At 38.3% G+C, this 25764-nt stretch overlaps 1 protein-coding gene across 1 annotated transcript; it reads left to right on the top strand.

Moving 5' to 3' along the window:
• Window positions 1-741: 741 nt before the first annotated feature.
• LOC142619699 (ribonuclease 2) lies at window positions 742-6132 on the top strand. The gene is made up of 9 exons (XM_075792927.1): window positions 742-1058; window positions 1156-1184; window positions 1301-1374; window positions 2030-2131; window positions 2254-2257; window positions 3008-3099; window positions 4382-4543; window positions 4930-5029; window positions 5880-6132. Exons 1-9 carry the CDS (start codon window positions 844-846, stop codon window positions 5957-5959), a joined length of 858 nt encoding a protein of 285 aa, XP_075649042.1. The 5' UTR covers window positions 742-843; the 3' UTR covers window positions 5960-6132.
• The last annotated feature ends 19632 nt before the right edge of the window (window positions 6133-25764 follow it).

Below are 25764 nucleotides of genomic sequence, written 5' to 3'. Positions count from 1 at the left end.
TTCTTGGGTTGGTATGGGCTTTGTAGCCGTTGGGCCTTTGTGTCCATATAATCAAAAATGAGTATCAACACAAGTCGTCAAACAATCCATGTTGAAAAGTTTGTATAAATGGTATAGGCAACATTCTGTCATGTAATTTTTTAGAAGTCATAGAATGCTTTGGTTATTTAATTTCAAGATTGAAATATCCTAGTAGTTGGTGATACTTTTTTTTTTGGGTAATATTTATCTATTTTCATTTAATAGAATTATTATTATTATTATTATTATTATTAAACTCAAGAGTCGAGACTCTATCATTTGAATTCAAATCTTATGTACCTTTCTCTTTATTCCACCAAATTGTATCACATCCACCTATTTAATTAAATCTTACAACTATGTTTTTTTAAAAAAAATTTTAATTATCCAAAATAAATAAAATAAATGAATAACTTATATAATTTATTCATAAAATTTTAAATAATTTTGATACATTTCTAAAACTAAATCCCCAAACTCCCTGAATCAAAATCATCCAAATTTTCAATTGACAATACCAGCCAGTTATAGAGGTTAATTACTCACAATTATTAATGGATAGGGACATAAAGCTAATTTAATTTTGATGGTGGAATATACTTTTAGCACAAACTGTAAGTGTTCTTTTTAATTATCTAAAACATATATTAGATAGAAGGTTGGACACGTTTTGGAGAGTAAAGTAGAGTGAAGTGCAAAAGCAAAAGTACTATGTAGCGTACAGATAAAGAGTAAATATAAATATATATAGTTTAGCACATAGGAATAGGAGGAAGAAGCAAGAGGGGGAGAGAGAATCTTGGTTGGTTTGCAAAATCAAAAATGAAAATGGCGTGTTCTTCTCTCTCCGTCTCTGTGCAATTCAAAACGATTCTCCTCCTCGTGTGTGTAGTGGTTTCAGTTTCAGCTTCTGCGATTGAGCAGACGCAGACGCAGACGCAGAGAGAGTTCGATTATTTTGCTTTGGCACTGCAATGGCCAGGCACCTTCTGTCAGCGTACACGCTATTGCTGTTCCTCCAACGCCTGCTGCCGCCGGTATTATATTCTCTCTCTCTCTCTCTCTCTCTCTCTCTCTAATTTTTGAATTCGAATTCGAATATATCATCTTGTATTTCTACTTCTACTGTTTCAGCTCCAACGCTCCCACTGAATTCACAATCCGTGAGTATAAAGCAATCGCAGATTAATTTTGATTTTTTTTTTTATACATAAATCTCTTATTATAAATTTTCTGATCATAGATATGTAGTCATATATGCTTTGTATTTGTATGATAGATGGACTTTGGCCTGACTACAATGATGGATCCTGGCCTGCCTGTTGTACCAGATCCAATTTCGACGAAAAACTGGTACATACAAATTAGGGAATACTGCTATCTACATTTTGCTTTGTGAGCTTAGGTTAGGTTTTAGGGTCCAAAGTATGATGATTGTGGGTACCAATGAGCAAAGAAAAATTAATGAGATAAGGAGAAGAAGTTGAACAATTATAACTCCCTTTATTGAATTGTTTGAATTTTTCAAGTACATTGATTTAAATGTTGAGCATATTTAGTACTTTTGGGACTTATAATTTCGTTGGTAAACTAGAAACCTACTTTTTATGACCGAAAAACTGGTACATTTAACATGCATTCTTTCTGTGACCGAAATTACGGAAAAACTATGTATGTGTGTGCTTTTGGTGGGCTTAGGTTAGGTTCAAGAGAAGTTGAAGTTGAAAAATCTAGGGTTTACTTTACAACTTTGGAAGAATTAAGGTTAGGGTCCAAAGAATGACTAGGGTTTGATTTAAGGTTGTAAAAGAGGTGAGGCTTTGAACTGTTTGAGTTTTTCATGTACATTGAATTGAACGTTGAGCATATTTATAACAACTCGCTTACTTGTATTAGTAGTTTTAGGACTTCTAATTTCATTGGTAAATCAGAAACCTCTTTTTTGTCTCCAAAAGGAGAGTATTTTTTTTTTTAATCATGATAAGTGCAATTGCCATTTAATTTGTAGATTTCGACATTGCATGATGATCTTGAGAAGTATTGGCCTTCTTTAAGTTGTGGTTCACCATCAACCTGCCATGGTGGAAAAGGATCATTCTGGGCACATGAGGTCCTCATCTTATGTTCACTTAGTTTTTTTTTTGTTTAATCTTCCCTTTACACAATATGGACTAACAGTTATTCATTCTTATGCTCTTGGGGATGGCTGAAATGGGTGATATACAATGGCAGTGGGGTAATGATCTGCAACCTTTGCTCACTCACATGATTTATTGGATATCTAAAGTTTATTGTTTACTCCTATTTTTTTTTTTTGAGGCGAGATGAGGAAGGTGCTATGAATCTTACCCTCTATTAGTCCTTGGAATTTATTGAAATTCTTGGAATCTGAAATTTGTAAATTTAAGAATCTCCATTTTTTATCTTTTGATTTTCTTTGCCTATTAGGAGAGTCGAATTTAAGTTTGACTAGAATCCCTCACTGCAAAAAATGACATCTGAGCTGTAGGAAAGCACATTGTTTGCTTGTTTAATGTATCTATACTGATGATTGTATTCTGTTTTATGACATGTCATGTTTGGCTGGTTTATGATGTCAACTATCTTTTTTCCTTACATTTTTCATGGGTAAATCTTCACGTCATTCAATGTTAATAATGGTTTTTGTTCCCCAAGGATGAGATAAGCGAAGAAAAGAGAGAGAGAGAGAGAGAGAGAGAGAGAGAGGGAGAGAGAGAGATTTTGTTCAGAGTAGTGTCAGTCAAAACAGATTGACTTGATTAAGATCAGTAAACTATTGAAAGTTGCCTTTGCATGTGGGCTAAGTTTCTTATCACATGTTTACCATTGAAATGAGATTGGATTTCAAACTATGTGGTCATTATGGGAGGTCTATTGAACTTGCATGTATGATGAAGCAAAAGAAGTATTTTGATTCTCCCTCTTGTTAATGTCTTCTCATTCTCATCTGAATTTATATTTGCAGAGAAGCATGGGACGTGTTCCTTTCCAGTAATCCGAGATGAATACAATTACTTTTTAACGGGCCTCAGTGTCTATTTCAAATATAATGTCACAGTACGTTTTCTGTAAACTGAATATTATTTACATCAACCTAAAGTCTATCATGCTTTTTACACTAGGCATATACTCCTAAAAGGAGAAAAATTCTGCAAGAATGATTCGTTAGTATAAAGTACATTATCTAGCTTACCTATGTATTTGTTCCCCTATCTACTATTGCTATCCACATAAATTTCAATCTACAACAATTTATGCTGTTTTCTGAGATTATCTATAGCTAAAATTCTCCCTAAAGCTGCTTTCCTTAGGAAAAATGCCACTTTAGTTGGGACTTTGTCTTCCATGTTCTCTTCTAGCTGAAATACTAACATTATGTAGTATGATTTAACTTCTAACATGTTTCTTTTAGATAGATTCCAACATAATTTATCCACTCAACTTCTTCCAACTTTACTTGCCTAAATTATGTTTATAAAACATACTATGGACTCCAATTCCCTGTCTTGCGTTATTCTCACAAAACTGGCCTTCAACAATTGCCTGCCACACCAAGAGTCATGCCAGAACTTGAAACTTGAGCCCACCCTCACCTCAATGCTAATGCAGTGAAACCATATTCTTCCATATACTAACAACATTTGGCCAATAACCATATTAGAACACAACCCCAATGGCACCATGTTTTTTATCCACCACTAGTCTCCATAAGGCTTCTCTCTCCAAGGCATTATGCCAAAGCCATTTCCTTGGTAAACAAGACTAAGTTCCTAATGCCTCTCCTTCCCCCACCACCCCCCCCCCCCCCCCACACACCACCAACACACACACACACACCTAAAGTAGTTCACAATTTTTTCCCCAGTTATCCAAATGAAACTTAAATTCATCCTGTACTTCACACTGCTAGAAATCCTGATATAATTTCTCAATGCGACAAGCTACCCCCATGGGGATAGGTTATATGTAGGTAAATTTGATAACGTGCTCTTAATTAAATTAATTCTACCTGCCATGGAAAGGTAAAAGTCTCTTCCAGCCTGTAAGGTGTCTTTCCATTTTTTCTATTATAGTGTTCCATACAGCCTTCTCTCTCACACTTTTTTTCTTCAATAAGTGTGTGCGTGTGTGTGTGTGTGTGTGTATTTTTAATGGAAATGAGGAGGTTATTCTAGTACACAGAAAGTATAATAGGATTAATCCTAGAATTTTTTTTTTTTTAAATTTATTTTAAACATGACATTTCACATATAAATTGCTTCCTCCGTTGTGTAATGTATAGATTGTTTTCACCATGGATCTTGTTTTGGTGATTTATCATTTGTATTTTCTTATACAGCAAGTTCTGGAAGATGCTGGATACATTCCGTCTAATACTGAAAAGTATCCTCTTGGAGGTATTGTTTCTGCCATTGAGAATGCTTTCCATGCGACTCCGAAGCTGGTGTGCTCAAAAGGCTCCGTGGAGGAACTTCATTTATGCTTCTATAAGGATTTCAAGGTTAGCTTCTTCAATGCTACTGAAAAAAGATCCTGTGCTGAATTGAACTAAACCAAAGAAGATTTCATGTTATTTAGTGTCTCCAGATCAGACACCAATAGACATTGGCCGCCGTCTTGATTTATTGTTTTCATCTCTACATTTGATTGATTGATTATTTTAAAAAATAAAATCAACCTTACATTTTTAAATTAATATATCTTCTGACTTACTAAAAAAGCAGAGACTGTTGGTTGGTAGTATTTCAATGGGTGCTGTAGAGAATTCAGGATCTAGCATGGTATTTCAGTTAACAGGCTATCCTTGCTGTCTAAAAAGAATGTGATTTGAACTTCCAAACTTATTTAAAAGATTTCAACATTCTTAAAAGCTTGATGTTATTACAGCCTCGGGACTGTGTGGTTGGATCGAGCCGTCTAAATGACATGGTCTCTTCAAAAAGCTCTTGTCCCCGTTATGTCAGTTTGCCAGCATATGTTTCATTGGGTAAGATCTTTTTTAATATTTTGTTTCTTGAAATTCTATAGCAATGTTACCTGTAATCTGATTTATGAGTTCAGTGGTCATGGCAATCTATAATCACCTCCTGTTGATAGTAATTATCAAGACCACCCCTAAAATACAGATTTCACCAGTGTGGATCTGAATGTTAATATCTTTTCAAGCTAATATCAACATGTTTATTCATCTATGCATTTATTATGTACATATATTTTTGAAAATTTGTAGCTTATGGATTGGTTAACCATTTGCATTATGCTATCTTGTGTTGTGTTGCTATATTTGTGCCTAATAGAATTGAAGGATGAGGGCTCCTAAGACTCAAAACTGTTTGGAGGTAGCTTTTTGTTGAAAGATTATTTGCTGAAAGTTAAAACATATAATTATATCTAGAAAAAGTGAGGTTTTAAAAATTTGTATATAAGTGAATAAGCTAAAAAGCTAAAGGAAAAGGATGCATCCAAATAAGCCCTAAGCAAGGCAGAGCTCCTAGCATCTGTAAGTTCCTGGCTGAAAGCAAGCTAAAGATGCTAGTGCTCGCATTTTTGCTGCTTAGAGTTCCAGCCTTGAAGTTGGATTAACAAGAGAAAAGAAAAATAACTTGCTGTGCTAACTCTGTATCCTGTGCTTGTACTTTCTTTAACCTTCTATTTTTGGATCTTATTGTTGCATGAAAAATGCCTTTCTCACATTTAATTCTCTGGAAACTTTTATAAAGGAATATTTACTTTTGTATCTTGATGGACTGCAATTTTCTCTTCCCCGCAAGTATTTACTTTTTAAGCAAATAGGAGTCCAGAAAGATTCTTATATAAGTTTTCCTTTGTTTTTGTAGGACTTGACCGTGTGAAAGCACCCTTTCACTGGATGCCTGATATAGTTCTGAAAGGTCTTGGCAGTAAGTATGTGTTGTGAGGTGCTCTAGTTTAATCTTTACCTGATCATGAGCTGTAAACATCAGTGTATTTGTATGCTATGCCATATGTTCCAAAAAGAACACTGTAATTTACTAATGAGATATTTGTAATTTATTGTTTAGTACATGACCGGAGAAGTCCTCCAATTACTGCGCAAATTGCGTAGTGCAATGTGTGTGCATATCACTGTTCAATATAGGGTTTTATGAAGTCCATACAACCTGTTAACAATTATTATCTGGCTTAATTGCAAACATTGATCATAAAATATGGGGTTATTTGCAATGTATGTCCTTAACTATGAAATTTGACAATCCACGTCCTAGTTTGAGATTAATTTGCACTATGTGCCCCTAATCCAATTTAGTGTCCAAATTATCAAAGGAAAATTGATTTCAAATGTCCTCATAGTTTACGATGGACAGTATCATCCATTAATGTGTTAATTTAGACACTAATTTGGATGGTGTGTTGAGCATTTTAAATTTTCTCAAATTGTGGGTTGATTTTAGAATTTGGAAGTTTTGGGTGCACATTGCAAATATCTTTATAGTTCTAGGGTGAATAATTGTAATTAACCTTATTTATCACTCTTATTATTTTTTGATATAATAATACTATAAAAATTATTTTGATTACATTAATGATCACAGCTCTAAACAGTTCTACCTTGGTTTTCATTAAAACTTGTTTGGTAAATCATGCTTTGAGTCTTGGAAGTCTTTTTTTTTTTTTTTTTGATACAAGATATAATTTTTACTATAATTTAATCTAAGTGTATATGTGTGTGAAACTCCCTCCTGGAGACTTGAATCTCGTCCCCTGTCCCCCACACCCTACAAGCACTTATACTTGTGGAGTCTTGGAAGTCTTTGAAATATTAAAAGTTTGAATTTCTACCCTCAAATCTCCATCCTTATTTGTTCATTTTCACTCATGTGGCAAGCAACTATACTATAGTATAGTCTATACAAGGTGTATTTCTCATGTACATTTTCTTTTTCCTTTTTTTTTTTTTTTTTTTTCCTCTCCTGTTTTTGTTTTCTCTTACTCGATACCCTTTTTTTCTCAATCTCTCTTCTATAGGTCCAGTGTCATTGACTGTCTCCCTTGGGCTTTACCACACTACATTAGAAATATGGGGGGTCGTTAGCTTTGGGCTAGTGGGTTCTTGAGGTCTCCCAAAAAAAAAAGAATTCCTCAAGGCCCAAACCCAACGAACTCTTAAACAAAAGGTTTCTCAAAACCACAAGTTTACAGTTCTTTAAAGGTCACCATTTTTTTTTTTTTAAAGGGTTTACTGTTTATTGGGTTGTAGGGCATGATATAGGATTTATGGATTTTTAGGGTTTAAGGTATTGTAAGATTTAATACTCTTAGGCACTAGAATTTAGGGTTTAGGGTTTATTTATCTATGATTTATAGTTTTTAGGGTGTATGATATCTTAGAGTTTATTATTTTTTTGTAACACTAGGGTTTAGGGTTTAGATTTATGATTCTTTTAGGGTTTATTGCTTTCGGTGTCTAGGGTTCTTTTAGTGTTACTATTTATTTTTAAGGTTTAGGTTTTAATAGGTTATTTATTTATTAATTTTGGTATCAAATTCAAGGTTTTGCATTCTTTTTGGGTTTAATTTTCTTGTAGCAATAGGGTTTTGTTTAATATAGAAAACTTACTTCCAGATTGTGTGTGATGTCTAAAATCATATAAAGATCTTAGTAGAGAAAGAATGTGAGCGTAAAAAACAAAAGAAAAAGAAAAAAAGAAAGTGAAATGAGTGTGTGTGAAGTAGACCTAGCAAACAAGTTGGGTTAGTCAGGTTTAGGTTCGATCTAATCGGGTTCATGTCAAATCTGATTTGAACCAAAAATAGGTTGACAAACAAATTGTGAAATTATAGCCCTTAACATATTTTTGATAGGTTGGATCAACTGGGTATGACTTGTATATCTTTTTTCACATAACAAAGAAATGAAAATTTTCCAAAAAAACAAAAAAAAAAGAGTTAATAATACATGATTTTTACCATATTGTAGTGTATAGAATGTGAATATGAAACGAATTTAACACAATAAGTTGATTTTTAAATTTTACCCAAAAAGACATAATCATGGTGGAATCATGTATGGGTTGCACTGGACAATATTTATTTCGCCCAATTATTTAAAATAAGTTTAAAAAGATTTTGAAAAGACACTAATATCTTATAGAAATAATTTACACTAAACACATATTATACACATTTTATAAAAGAAATATTGACATATTTAATGCATTTTTCTAGATAGTGAATTTATGTAATAGTTTTTTTTTTAATGACTTTTATGGAATACATATTACTAACCAAAATTTATACATATTGAAAAAAAAGAGAATAATCTATATATTTATATATACTATAAAACCGATGTCTTTGACTATTTTGACTAGTTGTTGACTCGCTAATATTTTGCTACATAAGTTTTAAAAGCTCCACAATTTTCTACATCATCACCAATATTTTTTATTTATTTAAGTTTTTTTTTTTTGGTTTGAAAAAGAAACATCCTGACTCTTTAACCAAACCTTAACCTTAATAACCTATTGTCTTTCATCTGAACCCTTAACCCTAATGCTGCCTCTGTTGCCGGGGCCTACACTCTCTTCTTTACACTAAACCAGAAGAAAGAAATAGAATCAGAAGGAAGAGAAATTAAGATTGATAACAATTCCTATTTAGAAGCATTAGACAACGCAATAGCAAATTCCATATACAGATTCAGAATTGATGTGCCTTGGTTCACAATTCAGAAGTTTAAATTTTGAATAACAGTTTGTTTCAATGCTTTGATTATATTTCGCATCCAATAGAATTTTTTACATCTTGTAACCCTTGTGATTTCAGATGCAATTGAATGAAGGAAAATTTCAATAGAGGAGAGTTGAGATGTCACTATTATAAAAAGGAAATAATATTTGTTATTTATCAATCGTCATATCCTTCACTAAAGTGCCATATTCATCAAGACGCTTCTATCTAATCAGGCAAGATATTATAACAATTAAGAAGTAGACGTAGTACAGGTCAGTTTGAACACATATTTATCTCTATTTTTTGCCATTTTCTATTGATATCAGTTTCTTTTACTCTGGATTTTCATTGTTGAGTGAGCGCTTGGTTATTGGTTGCTTGTGGGAGGTTTGATATTGTAGGTCTTCAAAGATATTAGTTCAGTAGCTTTCATCAGTCTAGAGGAAGATGATAATATGATATACATAAATAAATAAATTCTTGAAATATTTTTTTTGAATTTTTCCATATATTGCATGGTTAGCGACTAGTAATAAAAATATATGAGCAATTGAAGCTTCTTGCTATAGTTTCTTTTTACATAAATTCTCACTCCTTTTGCTATCAAAGTAGAATGTGTGTGTGTAGAGAAACAAACTCACAATTATGGGTGTTATGAAATAAAATAAAATTTGTCAAGGTTGAAGGCAAAATGCAATGACAACTAATGTCGATATAGGTGTTGATGTAGCCGTGAGAGATAGGAGATTGACAAATTAGCGCATGCTAAGCAAGAGTCAAGACCAAAACGTGGAAGAAGATTGACCTTCACCGAGTTCAGAGAATGAGAAAGACTACGAATAAGAGAAGAAACTGAAAAAGTGAGTCGGTTAGAGAAAGATTTGAGAGTAAAAAATTATGAAACAAGCAAGGAGTAAATGCACTTTGGCCCCTATATTTTGGGGTCATTTTTATTTTGGCCCTCATATTTTCATTTCACCACTTTTAGTTTCTAAATCAATTAACGTGTTCCATTTTGATCTTTACCGTTACTCATTTAATAGAAATTGCTGATGTGGCAAATGGCGTGTATTATTGGCATATTAAATGCTAACGTGGCTGTAGAGAGGGAAAATTCCCGACCTATCACAAGCTGACACATCATACTACCAAGTCCACAAAATACAGCCAATTACAAGGCGCCACGTACTGCTGCTAGGTTTTGCCATCACTATTTAGAAACCAATAGAAATTTGCCAAGTGTCATTGAAATAAAGGCATGAAACTGCATCAGCAGGTGTAAGCAATGACACAAGCAGCTCCGCAGGTGTAAGCAATGACACAAGCAGCTTCGCACGTGTAAGCGATGACACAAGCAATCAGCACGTGTAAGCGATGACATAAGCGGACCAATCAAGCTGTGACAAGTGTCACCAATCAGACTCCGCCACGTGTCGCTCACCTACCCCTAAACTCCTATAAATAGAAGCCTTCCTAAGACATTTAAGAGGAGACAGACAAGACAGAGAAGGAAAAGGAGATCTTGAGTTCAGAAATCTAGAAGCTCTGCCGGAATCAAACCCCGAAGCCTCCAAGAATTTCAAGAACTTCAACCTCGAATACAAACAACATTCGAAGCAAAATCATCCAAACTACTCGTCCAAATCTCAAAGTCCACTGGAATCAAGCTCAAAAGCCTCCAGAAACCTCAACAAACCACAAATTGGTGAAGCTCTACGGATTCAAGCCTCCAAAGCCTCGAAGAACTTCCACCACAAACCTTCAAATAAGAAGAACAATCGAAGAGGAATCATCCAAATCATATTCCTAAATCTCAAAATTCACTGGAATCAAGCTCAAAAGCCTCCAGAAACCTCAACAAACCATAAATCAACGAAGCTCTACGGAATCAAGCCTCTAAAGCACCGAAGAACTTCCACCACAAACCTTCAAACACGAAGAACACACGAAGAACACGAAGAACACACGAAGAACGCGAAGAACACGAAGAACAAAGAATTTCTAACAAGCTCATAGCCAGAGATTCATTGTAATTCCATTTTAAAGATCTTCGATCCATTCCTCAGCCAAATTGAAGAATATCTTATGTTCAAATCAAAATCACATTACCACAATTCCAATCAATAAATCTTTCAAGGAGATCGAATCAGAGGATCACTCTTTTGTAATTACAGAGAATTGTACCACACATTTATCAATACAAATTCATATTTGTGAAACTATTTTACTTGTTTGATTTATTTCGAACTAAGAAATTTAGTCTTCTACAAATTCTGGCACGCCCGGTGGGACATCTCTTCTTCTCATCTCTTTCTCCTTCAAAAGAAAAGAAATTTGATCTGCTACTAGCTTCGATGGCTTCTAACAAGAATGCTCAAAAATCGGTGATGGATGCTTCCATTGCGGATGATTATGTTGGCCCAATCACTCGTAGTCGATCCAAAGCTCTTGATCAACCGCAACCCCAATCAACCAAGGAAAGCAAGCTTCATAATATCATCTCTCTAGACTTTCTTGCAAAAAGGAAAGCCACTGCTAAGGATTCATCTGTCTCGAAGGATCTTGAGATCAATGATGAATCATCCTCAACAAAGACCTTTTCTATCAACTCTTCACCCGTGATGAGAAGCCTAAGGAACAAAATGCCTTTAACTCATCCTGTCTCATCGTTTTCTCCATCATATGTAGAGGTCATGCCAGTAATGATGACCAACACCTCTACTATGGAAGAAAAAATGGCTGAAATGGAACAAAGGGTCACCTTTCTCACAAAAGCACTTGAAGATAAGGACGTCCAAATTGCAACCCTGATGAACAAACTGGAAGTCCAAGATTCGGGTGAATCAAATCCAGACCTTGAGCACCCTCCTGGCTTTACCTTGAAGGGAGAAAACGCTAAGGGTGATAAGGGAAAAGGAGGTGAAGGCACTTCTCAACAAGGACATTCCACCTCAATGGCCTCGATATCTGTCCAACAACTGCAGGACATGATAACAAACACCATACGAGCACAATATGGAGGTTCTTCTACACATTCTCTCATATATTCAAAACCTTATACGAAGCGCATTGACGATATGAGAATGCCAAATGAGTATCAACCCCCCAAGTTCTTGCAATTCGATGGCAAGGGAAACCCTAAGCAACACGTTGCGCACTTTGTAGAAACCTGTGAGAACGCAGGGACTCGAGGAGGCCTCTTTGTAAAGCAGTTTGTTCGTTCTCTGAAAGGGAATGCCTTTGATTGGTATACAGATTTGGAACCTGAGTCAATTGATAGTTGGGATCAGTTGGAAAGGGAGTTCCTTAACCGGTTTTACAGCACGCGCCGTACGGTAAGCATGATGGAGCTTACCAATACTAAGCAGTGGAAAGACGAACCCGTTGTTGAGTACATCAATCGGTGGCATTCTTTGAGTTTAGATTGTAAGGATAGACTGTCTGAAATATCTGCTGTAGAAATGTGCATCCAAGGCATGCATTGGGGACTTCTGTACATCCTACAAGGGGTAAAGCCCCGAACATTCGAAGAATTGGCAACTCGTGCGCATGACATGGAATTGAGTATCTCTTGCCATGAAAATGTGAAACCTCCCGTACCTGAAGAAAAGAAAGAAAGGCGAGAAATAAGGAGAAATGACAGGAATACAAAAAGTAATGTCAAACACTCTATGAATGTCAACCCTGCCCCAGTCAAAATTTCAACAGGAAATGTAAAGGCTAACGAGAAGAGGCCCGAGGGAGGTCAACGACGTGAGACGCGTCGCTCATCACTCAAGGAATGGGACAAAAGGTGTATCCTTTCCTTGACGCTGATATACCCGAAATGCTAGAACAACTGCTCAACTTGAAATTAATTGAATTGCCAGAATGCAAACGACCGGAAGAAGCAGGAAAGGTTGATGACCCGAACTATTGTAAGTATCATCGCATCATAAGTCATCCGATCCAAAAATGCTTTGTTCTTAAAGAACTCATCATGAAGCTAGCCAAGGAAAGGAAAATCGACTTAGATATTGGTGATGTTGCTCAGTCAAACCTTGTAACATTTGCTTGCGAGTCGCCTAGTTGCATGTCTCCAACTACTAAGCAGAGGGTGAATACCACGTTCATCCGATTTGGTTCTTTGGAACCTGTTCAAGTTCAACTCTCACAAAAAGCTTCTGATTATAATTCAAATGATGATAAAAAGTCAACAATGGATGAGGAAGAGGGTTGGACGTTGGTTACTCGTAAGAGATGGAAGAAGAGACGAGTATTCCCTCTTCATTTGATCACCCAAGAGTCCAGAAGAGCACAAAACCAAATTCAGCCGCAGTCAAAAAGAAAGAATGATAAAAGGAAAGAAAGACTAAGAACGGAAATGTGCGATGATTCGGCACAAACCCAAAAATTTCGAAGTCTTGTCACATTGGAAGAATTTTTCCCCATAAAATTCTTTCAAAACAAGTCAGCGGAGGCTGTTCACACGGTCTCTCGTTGTGAGGTTGATGAAAAACAGAAAGGTGTTGACCATGGTAGTTCAAATGAGACTTTGTCGCCTTTAGAACAACTCAAAACTCAGGTTGATAAAGTGGAACCCTCACAATCCTCCACCTCACCGAAAGAAGGGATCATCCAAGCTCTTGAAGAGCCAAAGATTTACACTCCTTGTACCAATACACTTCAACAAACACAAGAATGTTTCGCTTGCTCTCCAGACTTGACTTTCACTGACGAGGATCTATTGTTAGGCCCTAAGCCTCACAATCGTCCACTTTATGTCTCTGGTTATGCTCGTGAACAAAAGATTGACCGCATTCTCGTTGATGGAGGTTCAGCTATTAATATACTACCAAAAATGACAATGAGATGACTTGGTCTTGCTATGGAGGAATTATCACACAGTCGCTTGGTCATACAAGGTTTTAACCAAGGAGGACAACGTGCCATCGGCATGATACACTTGGAGTTAATTATTGGAGAATTGACAAGCAATGTTTTGTTCCATGTCATTGATGCCAAGACAACCTACAACATGTTGTTAGGACGTCCATGGATCCATGGGAATGGAATAGTGCCGTCAACTTTGCACCAATGTTTCAAGTATCTTCAAGGTGGAATAAAGAAAGTAGATGCCGACTTGAAGCCTTTTTCTGAAACTGAAGCTCACTTTGCTGACGCGAAGTTTTATGTAGAAGATGATATCCCTAATGAAGTTCTCCCAGTTGAAGTCCCGTCCATGAAAAGCAAGCAGGGTGAAAAGAAGCATGTTAAATTCATCACTAGAAATGATGTTCCTTCCTCAAAGGAAGATCCACGACATGGGAATAACCAGTCTAGTGAGTCTACTAGCAATTCAGAGAAAGCAGATGAAAGCTCTACGCCTTCCAATAACCCTCCATTCCTCCGTTATGTACCATTGTCACGCCGCAAAAACGGACAATCACCATTCACGGAATGCCTTCAATCTACAATGGACATGCAAAGGCCTCCTACAAAGCTTACAATGAAGGATGTAGCCATGTTGAAAGAAAATCATGTAATGCCTTTAACTTCATCCACAAATCCTTTGCCCTCAAAGCCACTAAATGGATTCGTGAAGTCTTCACAAAGTCTGACAGAGCATGGTGTTCTACCAAGTAAACGGACGAAAGAATGGTTTGACCCAAAGGCATATAGGCTATTAGCCAAAGCAGGCTACGATTTCTCAAAACAAAGCGGCCTAGGGAAACTAATTCCAAAAGCTACCGGAGAAAAGATGCACGGTCTTAGTAAAACGCAAGGGAAAATGCGACTTGAAGGGCATGAAATTCCTATCCCAAAGACCGGAATAGGTTATACTCCAGAACCACCGGCTCAAATATGGATCAATAAAAGAAGCAATGCTTCAAGTTCCCAATACATAACAGCAGAGGTTGATGAAAGCCCAAATCAAAGAAAAAATCACTCTTCATCACGCATCTCAGTATTCGATCGCATTAAAGCTTCATCGTCACGAATTACAGTGTTCGACAGGTTGAATACGGCTTGTTTAATGCAAAGTCGGGACACTCTTGCGTGTGGATCAGTCTTTAATCGATTGGGGGCAACAAAAAGGCCCATTGATACTTGCTCTGAAAGTTTAATAAACTCTGAGGACCAAAAGGAGGAGAAAGCTAATGATGAGATACGTAGTAGTATTCCTTCACGCATAAAGCGTAACTTTATCTTGGATATCAGCACTGAAGGAGCTCTCAAAGTCAAAAGGCAAACGATTGTACACACAAGTCAGTCACTCGCCCACAATGAGCAAAATGAAGAAGTATCATCCTCGTTTCACATTACAGTAGAAGAAGATACACTGTCAGATGATGAAGCCGCAAAGAATGAGGTCGATGAAGCTCCCCTGGCCTTGGAGGATGAAGTACAGGCTACAGTTGATGAACTTAAAGAGATCAATTTAGGAACTACTGAAGAACCTCGACCAACTTTCATCAGTGCCCTTCTCACTCCTGCAGAAGAAGAAGGATACCTCCGGCTCTGGTAGAATATAAAGATGTGTTTGCTTGGACTTACAAAGAAATGCCTGGGCTCAATCCAAGTATTGCTTTACATCATTTGGCAGTAAAGAAGGGCGTGCACCCAGTAAAACAAGCTCAAAGACGCTTTCGGCCGGAGCGTATCCCTCAAATAGAAACTGAGGTCAATAAGCTAATTGAGGCAGGCTTCATCCGTGAAGTACAGTATCCGGAGTGGATCGCTAATATCGTCCCTGTCAAAAAGAAGAATGGACAAATCTGAGTGTGCGTTGACTTCCGTGATCTGAACAATGCATGTCCCAAGGATGATTTTTCGTTGCCTATCACTGAGATCATGGTTGACGCCACTACTGGTCATGAAGCCTTATCTTTCATGGATGGCTCTTCTGGTTACAACCAAATTCGAATGAATCCTAAGGATGAAGAGTTCACAGCTTTTCGTACCCCTAAAGGTATTTACTGTTACAAAGTAATGCCTTTTGGATTAAAGAACGCTGGTGCTACTTATCAACGAGCCATGCAAAAGATCTTTGATAATGTACTTCATAAGTACGTGGAGTGTTATGTCGATGATCTGGTGGTTAAATCAAAAAGGAGGGAAGACCATCTGGTAGATTTGCGATCTGTGTTCAACCGCTTAAGAAAGTATCAGCTTAAAATGAACCCTCGCAAATGCGCTTTCGGTGTAACATCCGGGAAATTTCTTGGTTTCGTTGTTAGGCACCGCGGTATTGAAATTGACCAGTCCGAAATTGAAGCCATCCAGAAAATGCCAGAGCCTAAGAACCTGCGAGAACTTAGAGGCTTGCAAGGAAAACTAGCTTACATACGACGATTCATTTCAAACTTGGCAGGTCGATGTCAACCTTTCAATAGATTAATGAAAAAGGATGCACACTTTCAATGGGATGAGGCTTGCAGCAATGCTTTTGCGCGCATCAAAAGATACTTGCTTAATCCTCCAGTTTTAGGTGCTCCTATCCCGGGAAAGCCTTTGGTGTTGTACATCGCGGCACAAGAAAGGTCTCTAGGTGCTCTTATAGCACAAGAAAATAAAGAAGGGAAAGAAAGAGCCCTTTATTATTTGAGTCGGACTCTCAATGGAGCTGAATTAAATTATTCTCCTATTGAAAAGATGTGTCTCGCTCTTTTCTTTGCCGTAGACAAACTGGAACATTACATGCAAGCACATACGGTCCGTTTGATAGCAAAAGTGGATCCGGTTAAATATGTCCTCTCCAGGCCAGTGGTTTCGGGTCGCATAGCTCGATGGGTAGTCTTGCTGCAACAATACGACCTTACATATGTTCCGCAAAAAGCCATCAAAGGACAAGTATTGGCAGATTTCTTAGCTGATCACCCAGTTCCATCTGATTGGGAGTTCTCTGATGATTTTCCAGACGAGGATGTGTTTTACATTGAAGTAATGCCACCATGGATGATGTTTTTCGATGGGGCTGCACGTCAAGAAGGAGCGGGGGCAGGTGTAGTGTTTTTTTTCTCCACAACGACAAATACTTCTATATTCGTTCTCATTAAGTGAACTTTGCTCCAACAATGTAGCCGAATATCAAGCATTGATCATTGGTCTACAAATGGCCATTGAAATTGGCATATCGCATCTCGAAGTCTTTGGGGATTCCAAATTAATTATCAACCAAACCTTGGAGCAGTATGATGTCAAGAAAGAGGACCTTGTCCCTTATTGCAAATATGCGAAGAAGTTGCTCGCAAAGTTTGAGGCAATTACATTGGAGCATATACCGAGGAAGGAGAATAGACAGGCTGATGCTTTAGCTAATCTGGCTACCACCTTAGCATTATCCCAAGAAGAGACTGCCAAAGTTGCTGTTTCCCAAAGGTGGGTGGTGCCTTCCGTGATTGAAGAAGAAAAAGAAGAAAAGCAGGCCAACGTCATTTCTGTATGCCTTGTCGAAAAGGAAGATTGGCGACAAACGCTCATTGAGTACCTTCAACATGGAAGACTCCCAGATGATGTACGCCATAAGACTGAAGTTCGGCGAAGGGCTACTCGATTCATCTATTATAAAGAAACTCTCTTCCGCCGTTCATTTGATGGTTTGTTTCTCCGTTGCTTAGGAGAGGAAGAGGCTAAACAAGCCTTAGAAGAAGCTCATTCTGGAATATGTGGTGCACACCAATCAGGTCCTAAGTTACACTACAGGATCAAGCGAATGGGTTACTATTGGCCTACGATGGTGCAAGATTCCATGGAGTATGCTAAGAAGTGCGAAGCTTGTCAATATCATGCAAACTTCATCCCTCAACCACCAGAACCTCTACACCCAACTGTAGCTTCTTGGCCTTTTGATGCATGGGGGCTTGACGCAATAGGACCATTACCAAAATCATCTGGTGGCCATTTGTACATCTTGGCTGCAACTGATTACTTCTTAAAATGGGCAGAAACTGTGCCTCTTAGGGAAGTAAAGAAAGAGACGGTGGTCAATTTTATCCGAACTCACTTGATCTATCGGTATGGTGTCCCTCGATATATCATAACCGATAATGGCAAACCGTTTCAGAATAGGTTGACGACAGAGTTGTGCGAGAAATTTGCATTCAAACAGTACAATTCTTCTATGTACAATGCCCCAGCAAATGGATTAGCCGAAGCCTTTAACAAAACTCTTGGCAGTTTGTTAAAGAAAGTGGTATCCAAAACTAAGCGAGACTGGCATGAAAGAATTGGAGAAGCATTATGGGCATATCGAACAACATTTCGAACGCCTACTCAAGCGACCCCGTATTCTCTCGTTTATGGAGTAGAAGCTATCCTTCCCTTAGAACGCCAGATCCCATCACTACGGATCGCCATTCAAGAAGGGTTAACTGAAGAGGAAAATGCCAAGCTTAGGTTACAAGAGTTGGAGGCACTGGATGAGAAAAGGCTCGAGGCCCAACAACGCCTTGAGTGCTATCAAGCTCGTTTGTCAAGCGCATTCAATAAAAAAGTTAAACCACGATCATTCCAAGTTGGTGACTTAGTCCTCGCTGTTCGAAGACCTATCATCATGACCCATCGTACAGGCAGTAAGTTCACCTCGAAATGGGATGGACCTTATGTTGTACAAGAAGTCTACACTAATGGAGCTTACAAGTTGATTGACCAGGAAGGTGTAAGGATCGGCCCCATCAATGGGAAGTTCCTCAAACGCTTCTATGCTTGAAAATCAAGAATTGCTCCTCGGTAAGAGCTTAAACTACCCACTGCAGCACTATAAGGGTACATGATGTTTTCCCATTATCTTTGAAAGTGCACAAATAAGGAGAAATTAATCCCACTTTATGTCACCATTTGTGAGTGTGGCGTAGTGGTTGGATGCCTATGTCACCCTTGAGGCCAAGGTCTCGGGTTCGATTAGAGGTGATACCCACTATTGCACAATTGGTACCCATGAAATGCCGTGGGGTGTAGGGCGAGGATTACACACGTGAGCCTTCCCTTTTTGTAAAAAAAAACAAAAACAAAAAAAAACAAAAAAAAAAAAAACAAAAACAAAAAAAAAAAACAAAAACAAAACAAAAGAAAAAAAAAATCATCAAAAAAAAAAGAAAAAAAATCATCAAAAAAAAAATTTTTGGTTGAACTACGTAAATGACTTGATCCCACTCCAGGGTACGTAGGCAGCTTAGTACTTTTCACTAAGTTCAGTCACATAAAAAGAAGAAGGACTGCCAGTCTAGCTTGAAGAGTTTGTCCAAAGGTCGTCAACATGCTTTCAAGAACCCTTTGATTGGCAAGGCGGAGCTTAAGATCAATCAATTGCTCACTACATGATGTTCAAAGATCATTGTGGTAGAAAGTGATAGCTGCAAAGAATTGGTGTTACGTAGCTTTCCTTGAAATAATGATAACTTGATTCTCGGTTGTGGAGTAAAAAAAAATCTTCAACCTCTGTCGCAAGGAATGGAGTCTGCATGGCATTGCTCATCTTTTGTGGACATATTCCCACGTCTCTGAAGTATACTTTGCATCACTTATCTCCTGGGGGCATCTTTTTTGTACCTTTCAAGTCTAGGCTATATTGTCTCTCTTCTAGGATGTGCCACTTCACAACTCTGAAATTTGAACCACATCATCTCCCTTCTGAGTGGTGTTGTTTCACATCATGTCTCTAAAATCTGGACAACGTCACCTTCCTCCAACATCTGAAGTTGATGTTGCATCATCTCTCGTCTAAGGGCATGTTCGTGCAATGTCAAAATCATGGCGGCATTCTTCTCACATCTTCAAGGTTTTATTGGCATCTCTTTACATCCTCAAAGTCTTGATGGGAGCTTCTTGAAACTTCAAGCTTCATTATAAAGGCCAATATTAGTGCAGCTTCTGTGCAAATGGAGTGTTGACGTAGCTTCATGGCAAAGATGAATGTTGGCATAGCTTCTGTGCAAATGGAGTGTTGACACGACTTCATGGCAAAGATGAATGTTGGCATAGCTTCTGTGCAAATGGAGTGTTGACATAGCTTCATGGCAAAGATGAATGTTGGCATAGCTTCTGTGCAAATGAAGTGTTGACATAGCTTCATGGCAAAGATGAATGTTGGCATAGCTTCTGTGCAAATGAAGTGTTGACGTAGCTTCATGGTAAAAATGAATGTTGGCATAGCTTCTGTGCAAATGGAGTGTTGACACGACTTCATGGCAAAGATGAATATTGGCATGGCTTTTGTGCAAATGAAGTGTTGACGTAGCTTCATAGCAAAGATGAATGTTGGCATGGCTTTTGTGCAAATGAAGTGTTGACGTAGCTTCATGGCAAAGATGAATGTTGGCATAGCTTTTGTGCAAATGAAGTGTTGACGTAGCTTTATGGGCGATAGCATTATTGTCTAGCTGAATATCCTTATGGAAACGTCGTTGCAAAAACAAATATCACTAAAAGATTGTTGATGCAAGAAAATAATGTAACAACATGAAGGCATCCGTTCTTGCAACGTTGCTATCAATGAAATACAAAGTCACCAAATGAAGGCAAACACTTCTATGAGAACGTCAGCGTGAAGTTTGATGTCAAAACCTAAAGATCAAGGAAACTGAGCTGCAAAACAAAAACAAGCAACAACAAAAAAAAATGTCAGAAGAAAATCTCATTGCATGGGATAAAAGAAAAAGAAAAAGAAAAAGAAAAAGAAAGAAAGAAAAAAAAAAATATTAAAAGCTGGAGAAGAAGACTGAAGGCTAAGAATGCCCAAATGAACGAAGCCAATCTCACCTCTTATATAGAGAATTTCTGCTAAACTAGCAGACAAAAAAAAATGGAGAAAGTCAGCAAAAATGGTTCTACCAACCGACCAATGAAAAAAACTTATATTCACATTTCAGAAATGTGAAAACAATTGGAATTCAAAGTCAGACTTTGCAAACTCAGATGCACTTAAAATCAGAGAAGTCTGCGCTGAATTTTGAAATGAAAGAGCATCTTCAGCCATAGAGACAGAAGATAATGCAAGTCTGAATTCATGGCAAGTCACGTGGCAAGTCTGAATTTTTACATCCTGTCAGGGCGGCCACCACAAAATTGGACCAAAACGCCATAAGATTCAACAAAGACCCACGACTTTCTCAGCCGAATTTGTGAAAATCCAGACCTTATTTCACAAAACCGACCTCACAAGAGTCTTCTACAACCTTCGATCCACCAAACCTGAAAATTTCAGGCCCAGATACCTGGCCACGCGCCGCCACACATGGCCAAGAATTTTCAGCGACCCGCGAGTTTCTCATTCAAATCTGCGCAAATCTGAGAACAATTTTACAAAACTGATACCACCATTAGAGCTATCGGCCTTCGATTTACAAAACCTGAAATTTTTAAGTCCAAAAGATCAGCCACGCGCCACCACGCGCCGCCACAAGCTCGCGATGACCACCGGTTTAGTCCATCAAAACTGTGCAAATCTGTGCACAATTTCACAAAACCGACCACATAGCAGTCTTCTACGGCCTAATAGCTACAATATGTGAAAATTTCATGCCCAAACGATGGGCCACGCGCCGCCACGCGCCGCCAGAAGCTCCGACGATTCCACACGCGCTCCCACGCGCCTCCAACAAGTTCCACGCGCCGGACCTTCGTCACCACGCGCTACACGCGCCGGCACGTCTCACGCGCGTGCACGCGCCAAGCGCTGACGCGCAATCCAGTGCTATGACGTCATGGATGACATCATCATCCATGACCCGGTTTGACCCGGACCGACCCGGACCGGACCGCCTAAAAAAAAAAGAAAAAAAAGAAAGAAAAAAAGAAGCATTGGCTAGTTGGAACTTTGACTTTGACAACAAAAAAAAAAAAACAAAATAAGGCTATCCCACTCGGTTTTTCGCGTACTTTCCAATTTTGGGGTCTGTTTCTTCAACCGAGGCTCGAAAATTGCACAACAGTCCAATTTCTAAAAAAATTGACTTTTGCACAAATTTTGACCAAAAGTCAAAATTTTTAAGATTGACCTGTCTTGCTCAATTTTTCGCGTACTTTTCAATTTTGGGGTCTATTTATTCATTTGAGAATCCAAAATTGCTCAAATAGTGTGAATCTACAACTATTGGCTTTGGTGTAAACTTTGACCGAAGATCAAGATATTCAAGCAAAACTTGTCCTATCAGGTTTTCGCAAAGATTTTGATTTTGAAATCCAGGTATTTGTTTTGGACTTAAAAACTACACCCGCTTCTCCAAAGTACTAGCGGTGTCCAAAATTTAAGCTCTCAAGATCATAATTTGAGATCCATCCATTTGGTCTGGATTCCCTCAAAATTATCCTCCAGACTTGATCAAGACTCCCCTTTCAAAAACAGACGAACTCTCACAAGTATGTCTCAAAATTGAAATTACATTGGGTCACTACTTCAGCCAATTATTTTCGTCGGTGCCTACCAGTCTCCAACCTAACGTTCCCATTCGGCGCCTACCATTCTCATCCACCGTTCCCATTCGGCGTCTACCATTCTCATCCACCGTTCCCACCGAGAAGTCTCATCCGCCATTCTTAACTACCCAGCTACCATTCTTCATCTCTTCGCTATAAATAGAAGGGCCGGATCCGCTAAATTCATCAAGAAAAAAAAAAAAAAAAAACATATACACTGAGTCTTGAAATGAAGATTTGCTTCTTTCAAATTTTCAAATCCTCCTTCTCACAGCCAGTTCTTACTATGGCCTCGTCATGCTCAATACCTAGCAACTAAGATCGCTTCGTGATCAGTTTGAAATCAACCCCTTCATGGTTCAGTAGTAACCCTTCTCACAACATCATCACTGTTTTAGGATTCAAACAAATTTTGTTTCCTCACATAATGACCACGTTTGTTCATAGAGTTACTCATAACAAGGTCTGCATCGACCTCCCATGCCTCCGTGGAATTGGTTGGCCAGGAAATCCAAGTCCAGCAGAGACACCTGTTCCTAAAAACAGGACTTCCGTAGTCTCTCTTCAACTGTTTGGTCTCCCAATAGAAGCGGTGGTTCGGAACAAACAGCAACTTGGCTGGTTTCTAAAACCAGGATCACAAGTTAGCTCCATCTTTCATTTGTTATGCTTTCCCAATAAAGTTGCATCAAGTGAAGATGGTAAGAAGTGTTGGGGTATCCTACAAATTGTCTCCCATCCAACACTTGTGATGACCTCCCGGGTACCAGCTCATCAGAAATTAGCCTTTGGTATTGGTGAATGGTCACAAAAGCCTCATCCTATGTTTCCACCATCATGGGGTCCAAAGGTCATCATTGCTGGTACCACAAAACACACTTTCTGGAATTACTCCAACTTAAGATCAGCTTGAAGAATTTCAGAAAATATACTTCTGAAATTACTTCAACTTAATGTCCGTCAGTATGGTCTAGTCACACAGGCACATTCAATGACTTGCCGTCGGACTTCATTCAGCATGCAGCCAGTCCCACATCTGAAGGTGTACGTCCCAGAGACATCTACGCCAGAGAGTCCCTAACATGCAGGGTCAGGGCCATGGTGTCGTATGTCTCACCTATTCACTTGGCTTTATCACCATCTTCTTTCACCATCAACAACAACATGCCCAAAATCCCTTCTGAAATTACCTCAACTTAACCAGAATGATGCGATAACGCAAGCACATTCAACCACACTCCCACATGTTCTCTCTGTGATCCGAAGTGTACCCTTCAGATATAACTTCACCAGAAGCCCTTAAAAATAAGAGGCTAGCTCCAGAGCTCTGCATGCTGTATGCCAACATTCTCACCTCTTCTCCATCTTCAACACCCTGTGATCGCCACCAACAATCCAAAATACTCTTCTGAAATTACCTCAGCTTAACATCTACCGAAATGTTTCAATCTTGCAAGTACATCCAACTTCTTGCAAATAACTTTCAGCCCCACCAACCCACTCCAAGTACTATTGAATACTCTTCTGAAATTACTTTGACTTAACCTTTGCTCAGAAAGCTCGGTCACACGAGTACATTCAAATACGGGCAGACCCCTTCTCAGTCTCATTAAAACCTTTCATATGGGTGGGTCTACTCTTCTGCAATTACTTCATCCCGCTAAAAGCTCCACCACCTTCAGCTATTTCACTAGAAGAGTCAAGTATAAAAAGGAATCCACTTTCTTTCAAGACTCATTCATTCACCACACTCTAAAAACTGTGTGCATGAACGAGTCTCGAGGGGGCATTTGTAGAGAGGGAAAATTCCTGACCTATCACAAGCTGACACATCATACTACCAAGTCCACAAAATACAGCCAATTACAAGGCGCCACGTACTGCTGCTAGGTTTTGCCATCACTATTTAGAAACCAATAGAAATTTGCCAAGTGTCATTGAAATAAAGGCATGAAACTGCATCAGCAGGTGTAAGCAATGACACAAGCAGCTCCGCAGGTGTAAGCAATGACACAAGCAGCTTCGCACGTGTAAGCGATGACACAAGCAATCAGCACGTGTAAGCGATGACATAAGCGGACCAATCAAGCTGTGACAAGTGTCACCAATCAGACTCCGCCACGTGTCGCTCACCTACCCCTAAACTCCTATAAATAGAAGCCTTCCTAAGACATTTAAGAGGAGACAGACAAGACAGAGAGAAGGAAGAGGAGATCTTGAGTTCAGAAATCCAGAAGCTCTGCCGGAATCAAACCCCGAAGCCTCCAAGAATTTCAAGAACTTCAACCTCGAATAAAAACAACATTCGAAGCAAAATCATCCAAACTACTCGTCCAAATCTCAAAGTCCACTGGAATCAAGCTCAAAAGCCTCCAGAAACCTCAACAAACCACAAATTGGTGAAGCTCTACGGATTCAAGCCTCCAAAGCCTCGAAGAACTTCCACCACAAACCTTCAAATAAGAAGAACAATCGAAGAGGAATCATCCAAATCATATTCCTAAATCTCAAAGTTCACTGGAATCAAGCTCAAAAGCCTCCAGAAACCTCAACAAACCATAAATCAACGAAGCTCTACGGAATCAAGCCTCTAAAGCACCGAAGAACTTCCACCACAAACCTTCAAACACGAAGAACACACGAAGAACACACGAAGAACGCGAAGAACACGAAGAACAAAGAATTTCTAACAAGCTCATAGCCAGAGATTCATTGTAATTCCGTTTTAAAGATCTTCGATCCATTCCTCAGCCAAATTGAAGAATATCTTATGTTCAAATCAAAATCACATTACCACAATTCCAATCAATAAATCTTTCAAGGAGATCGAATCAGAGGATCACTCTTTTGTAATTACAGAGAATTGTACCACACATTTATCAATACAAATTCATATTTGTGAAACTATTTTACTTGTTTGATTTATTTCGAACTAAGAAATTTAGTCGTCTATAGTGGCCAATAAAATAATATTAAAAATACCACGTCAGCTTATAAATTAAAAAAATTATTTATTTATTTTAACTAAATAAAAAATTTAAAAACAAATTGTTTAAAAAAGAAATTAAATTAAAAAAAAAATTCTTTACATTATGTCCTTCCCAGCCATCATCATGAGTTCTTCCTCAAAATCAAGAACATGCCATGAAACACCCAAAATCAAAAAGGCACAAAAATCCAACACACCCACAAAAAACCAAATTCTCTATCACCAATCCAAACCAAAACCGATCCACTACAAAACCCACCACCACAGCGCCACCGCAAAGAGGAAGAGAGAAGATAAATTGAAAACCCACCACCACGGCGCTGGATTTGACCAGAGGAGATTGAAATGTCGCCGGACATTACAGAATCTGAGCAGAGGTGAGTGACCAAAACACACACCTACAACAATGGTGGTGACGAACGTGAAATCAGAGACGATGGCTCTGATGGATGAGGAGCGCCTTGGAGGCCGAGATGAACGTCATAATCAACCGAAATTGTATATTGTTTTTCTGGCACCCAAACACTTATTTAGGGTTTCTTTCTTGATTAATTTATTAAAGATTTGATTTTTTTTAATAATGTGAAGAAAAAAAACCCCAGATAGGGTGAGTGATGATTGGATCT

The sequence above is a fragment of the Castanea sativa genome, chromosome 12 (genome assembly GCF_040712315.1).
Source record: "Castanea sativa cultivar Marrone di Chiusa Pesio chromosome 12, ASM4071231v1".
In the NCBI taxonomy this organism is placed as follows: Eukaryota; Viridiplantae; Streptophyta; class Magnoliopsida; order Fagales; family Fagaceae; genus Castanea; species Castanea sativa.
This window is presented reverse-complemented; position numbering and strand designations above follow the sequence as displayed.

Coding starts and splice junctions, on each gene's coding strand:
- LOC142619699 (XM_075792927.1), top strand. CDS start 844: ATGAAAATGGCGTGTTCTTCTCTCTCCGTCTCTGTGCAATTCAAAACG. Junction 1,185..1,300: donor TCCCACTGAATTCACAATCC/GTGAGTATAAAG, acceptor TTTGTATGATAG/ATGGACTTTGGCCTGACTAC. Junction 3,100..4,381: donor ATTTCAAATATAATGTCACA/GTACGTTTTCTG, acceptor TTTCTTATACAG/CAAGTTCTGGAAGATGCTGG.